The sequence below is a fragment of the Lynx canadensis genome, chromosome D1, assembly GCF_007474595.2.
Source record: "Lynx canadensis isolate LIC74 chromosome D1, mLynCan4.pri.v2, whole genome shotgun sequence".
NCBI lineage: Eukaryota > Metazoa > Chordata > Mammalia > Carnivora > Felidae > Lynx > Lynx canadensis.
Genome location: NC_044312.2, coordinates 62,922,759 through 62,928,032, shown reverse-complemented (window position 1 = coordinate 62,928,032; position 5,274 = coordinate 62,922,759). Strand labels below are relative to the sequence as shown.

Here is a 5,274-nt window from a genome sequence, read left to right as displayed (position 1 = left end):
ACTGTTGGCCTGAAGGGCCATTACCTTTCTCTGTTGTGCTCTGCATTGTTCTTCTGGCACAATTTCTGGTGTCAGCTGTGTCTGCCCCCAAAGATTTGTCTCACTTTCTCTGCACGTTGAAGGAAGGGTCCAATTGTGGGTAATAAGTAAGTAAACTGAAAAGTCTCACGACAAAATCTGAGCTGTAACATTTTGTGGATATGGGTATTAGGTTTTAAGAGACTGTTTTTCCTACTCATATGTTTTACTGAGTAATTATACCATTTTCACTGTTAAGCATTTCATATAAAATATACTTTATTAAAATAATAGAGTTGAAAATAACTAATTTAAAATACTCATACATATGTACCTGTAAATAGTGTTATGAGTAGTTTAAGTAATGACAGAGTATGATTATTAACATCTAACTTTTGATAAACCTTTGACACTATCATCTGTTGCTTCCCCTAGCACTAATATTCCTGTCTTATCATCAGTAAAGTCTTTATTTACATTTTTTTCTTAGCTTCTGTAACTTCCAAGGTTTACATATGACTTTCTTTTTTTCTTTCTTTCTTTCTTTCTTTCTTTCTTTCTTTCTTTCTTTCTTTCTTTCTTTGAAAGAGAGAGAGAGAGAGAGAGAGAATGGCAGAAGGAAATGGAGAGAGAAAGTCGCAAGCAGGCTCTGCACTGTCAGCACAGTGTTTGATGCAGGGCTTGATGCCAGGAACTGTGAGATCATGACCTGAGCCAAAATCAAGAGGAGGATGCTTAATCAACTGAGCCACCCCGGTGGCCCTATATGGTTGTATTTCAAATCTGTTGCTCCAGGATTTGAGGACTGTGTATTGTAAAAAGCAATAGATGGGTTTTCTCTTACTTTACCCTTCTCACACTGGTCTTTAAGACATAAGCACTCATGTAATGCAAGATTTTAAGACAGGGAAATCATTATTCATCCTCTAAAACACTGGCGTCCTTTCCTCCATATGGAAAAACATAAAAAAAAATAAAGTCACAGCCAAGAAGAAACAATATCGTTTAATTCTTTTCCAAGAAGGATACATTTTTCCTCAGTTCAATTGCTCTCCTACCCATTTTTCATTTGCCTTTTGAAGCTGTATGTCTAGTGCTGAACTGATCCATATATTACCTACTAGTCACATGTGGCTGTTGAGCACCTGAAACTCAGTTGTCCTGACTGAAATATGCCATAAATGTAAAATACATACTGGATTTCAAAGACCTGGAATACCTAAAAAGAATATAAAATATGTTATTATTAAATTCTTTTATATTTATTATGTGTTGAAGTTATAATGTTTTAGATATATTGGTTTCAACAAAATACGTAAGATCATTTTTACTTTTTACAGTTTATTTTCTTTTTATAGATTAATGTGGCTACTAAAATGTTTAAAATTAAGAAAGTGTCCCACATTGTTCTGGACAGCACTGTTTTAGTATCAATTATTTTAGTGGGATAAAGCCATTGTTAATCTGTTCAACTTATCAAATGGATCTGTCAGTACTTCTTTGATGTGAGCCATAAATGTGTATAAGTTGCATATAAACACAACAATGCAAAACTTTCAAAAATATAGGTTTTAAATATAAAGATTTTGCTAGTCTACTTTGGAAGACATGGCTTATGCCAAATTTTCTCAGTCTTGGGTGGTATATGCTTTAAATCCCCTGATGTAGCCTTTTTCATGCATTCAATGTTCAAGTTTTCTAACAGCTAATTGGAGAGCTCTGGGTTTGTTATACAATGTGACCCTAGTAGAGATTAGTCCTGAAAGTTTTTAGTTCCTTGATGAGAAGATGTTAATATATGATAGTGTTTGAACTAGTAGATTTTAATTAGCTCCTTAGAGATAGTAGGATAAATTTACTTTAGCATATTATATCTTCATATTCATAAGACCTTCCTGTTGCTATCCAGTTATTTACATTTTAAACCATGTCATTTTATTAAAGTTTAAATGTGAAAGAGAATGGGATTTTGGGGAGTTCTTTTTCAAGTGACAAAGAAAGAGGTTATTTATGGTATGAACCTAATTGGATCTTGACTTTTTTTTTTTTACTTTTGAGAAACATATTATTCCCAAATAGAATGTTGATTATGTACTTCTAAGTATTGTATTGTATTGTATTGTATTGTATTGTATTGTATTGTATTTATTTATTTATTTGTTGAGAATGAGAGAGAGAGAGAGAGAGCATATGAGCAGAGGAGGGACAGAGAGAGAAAAGGAAAGGGAGAATCCCAAGCAGATTTCTCAATGCAGAGCCATATGGGAGGCTCAGTCCCTCAAACCATGAGTTCATGACCTGAACTTAAATCAAGAGTCAGATGCTTAACCAACTGAACCACCCAGGCTTCTCTTAACTATTATTTCTTAATTATGTGTGTACACGTTTATTTTTCAAATAGTAGCTCATAGTGATATCCAGAAGCAGAGGAATGAAACACCAATTTATTATTCTTCACTGTGAGATGGAGAAGATGAAGAAACAGACAGAGTTGTGCTGAGTGAAAGCTTAAGTAGTCTAAGGATGAATCCAGGTGCTCAGTTAAGGCTGAAAGACCCAGGTTTAGGGGAGAGTATTGATTTAGACTGTTAAGAGATTTTCCTTCCATGGTCTAAACAAGGAAACACACTGATAAGTTGTTATTGAGGCACAAAAGCTCATATTTAGAAAGGATATTCTGGGGTGTCTGGGTGGCTCAGTTGGTTAAGCATCCGACTTCAGCTCAGGTCATGATTTCACACTCCACGAGTTCAAGCCCTGCATCAGGCTCTGTACTGACAGCTTGGTGCCTGGAGCCTGCTTCGGATTCTGTCTCTCTCTCTCTCTCTGCTCCTCCCCTGCTCATGCTCTGTCTCTCTCTGTCTCTAAAAAAAATTAAAAAGCAAGGATATTCTAAAACAAATTGTTCACTATTCTCAGGGGTAGCCAATGAGTATATACCATGAAACACAATGAGAACACCTAATTTGTTCCCAAAGACCCCTTTTTTTTTGGTAGTTGTGCAGGACTTACAATTCAAACCTTAAGTCTCTATCTAGTGCTTAGAAACTGTACAGTTAATATGAAAACAATGTTCACATATTATATTTTTCATATTTAAATTATTATTACAGGATGATACATAACAACACTTGCAAACTTTTTTTTTAGTTTTTATTTTATTTGAGAGAGAGAGCGTATGCAAGTGAGTGAGGGGCAGAGAGAGTGAGAGGGAAAGAGCGATAACCAGAACTCACCTGAAGTGGGGCTCAAGCTCACCTGATGTGGAATTGGAACTCACGAACCATGAGATCACTACCTGAGACTGAATCAGATGCTTAACTGACTGAGCCACCCAAGCGCCCAATTCTTGCAATCTTTAACTCATCAGAGGAACTGTATTTTGATACCATAAATTTTGACAGCCTGGATCCAAAAGATAAACGTCCAAAGCACAAACCCTTTGGGGAGGAAAATTTATGAGTATCTCAAATCTAATCAAATACGTTGCTAATTGTTGCACAAGTGACAAATCCATCCAAAAACCCTGTCCTCTTACAAACCTCATTTTGAATCACCACCCAAATGGAGACCCAATTAGGATCAGCAGTAATGATCCATCATTCAGGACTGAAATTTCATGCCTATGTCTTTGTCTTTAATATGCTCCCTTCTGTGGAAATAAGAATAAGAATGCATTACATATTACACAACTGTAAGCCAAAATGTCCACAGTTGTATATTCAACTCCAAAGGCATGACATATTAACAGCTGTATACTCAGGAACATAAATTTCTCACTTCAGAACCTGTCCCCCAAGGATTCCCAGTATTTTGTCAAAATAGGATATTTTGGGGGAAAATCAAAAGGGGTCAATGATAGTCCTAAGGGAGAAGTGAGAAAAAAAAAGAAATTACAATGAAACTTAAGTTTTATTAAAGAAGACACGTTATCCAATTTACCCACTTTGAGATTGCAACTCGTGGATGTGAATTTCAACCCCCTCACCCATTATTGATTCAAAACTCAGGAATGCAGAGATCCTGTTGTCCTTATTAGCACCCTTTCTTTAATAATCTCTGGATTCCTTGCTTGATCTCCTGGGTTCGCACCCCATACACAATGGGGTTGAGGGCTGAGAAGATAACATGGTGGAGGATGTTGAGCAAGACTGGCACATCAGGGGAGACTTTCTTCTTCACCACAAGAGTGAGCACGAAGACCAGAAGGATGGTGCTGAAGAAGAGGATAAGGATGAAGTGGGAGCCACATGTGCTCAGGGCCTTGGCCACAGCACCCTCTGCCTTGAGTTTCAGCACAGCTCGCAGTATGAGGGTGTAGGAGAGAAAGATGAGGATGAGGTCAGATCCTAGCACAGTCCATCCTATAGCAAACTGGTAAAGGCGATTGATGGTGACATCATCACAGGAGAGCCTGGAGACAGACATATTGGTGCAGATGCAGTTCTCAATGACCTTTCTCCCACAATAATGGAGTTGGGATGAGAGAATGGGGATAGGCATTGTAACAATACTACTCCTGGCCAAAATAAAGACAGCAGCCTTGACTACAAATTGGTCAGTGATGATGGATGGGTACCTCAGTGGGTGGCAGATAGCCACATAACGGTCATAGGCCATGACCATGAATGTGCAGGACTCCATGGCAAAGAAGCCATTCATGATGAACATCTGGAGGAAGCAGGCATAGAAACTGATGGACTTGAGGTCAAACCAGATGATAGCTAGGACCTTGGGAATGACAGTGAGACTGAGTATGATGTCCAGCAGGGAGAGGATGCTGAGTAGATAGTACATGGGCTCATGCAGAGTGGCTTCCAGCCATATGGTGATCAGGAGAACAATATTGGCCACCATGGCCAGGAAGAGGAGGAGACTGAGTGGCAGGGACAACCAGAGCTGCCAGGTGTGGGACCTGACAAAACAATTCAGGAGGAAGTCTGAAACTTCAGAGGAGATGGTGCCATTTTGGTGTGATGTCATAGTTTGTCATATATTTCTACAGCTTTCTTGTAGTGGTCTGTAAAATTAGGGTAAAAATTAGCTAGTGACACATGACACATGGATTTAGAACAATTTGCTTCACCTAGGTGACATGCTTGAGTCCTAGCAAGTCATCCAGAGTCATGTGAATTCATCTGTTTGTCCTTTGTGCCATGCTACTGGGATAATCCTATCAATTTAAGCAGTATAGAGGACTGAGGATATATGGTTTGTTTAGACATGTTTGATTTGCTCAAACATGTTATTTTTTTG

General features: G+C 38.1%; 1 protein-coding gene across 1 annotated transcript; it reads right to left on the bottom strand.

Annotated features, from left to right (window-relative positions):
* Positions 1 to 4,053: 4,053 nt before the first annotated feature.
* On the bottom strand, positions 4,054 to 5,001 carry LOC115524636 (olfactory receptor 56A3-like). The gene has a single exon (XM_030331093.1). The coding sequence runs from the start codon at positions 4,999 to 5,001 to the stop codon at positions 4,054 to 4,056; it is 948 nt and encodes a 315-aa protein (XP_030186953.1).
* Between the last annotated feature and the right edge of the window lie 273 nt (positions 5,002 to 5,274).

Excerpts from the sequence above, each read along its gene's own strand:
- LOC115524636 (XM_030331093.1), bottom strand. The coding sequence starts at position 5,001 with ATGACATCACACCAAAATGGCACCATCTCCTCTGAAGTTTCAGACTTC.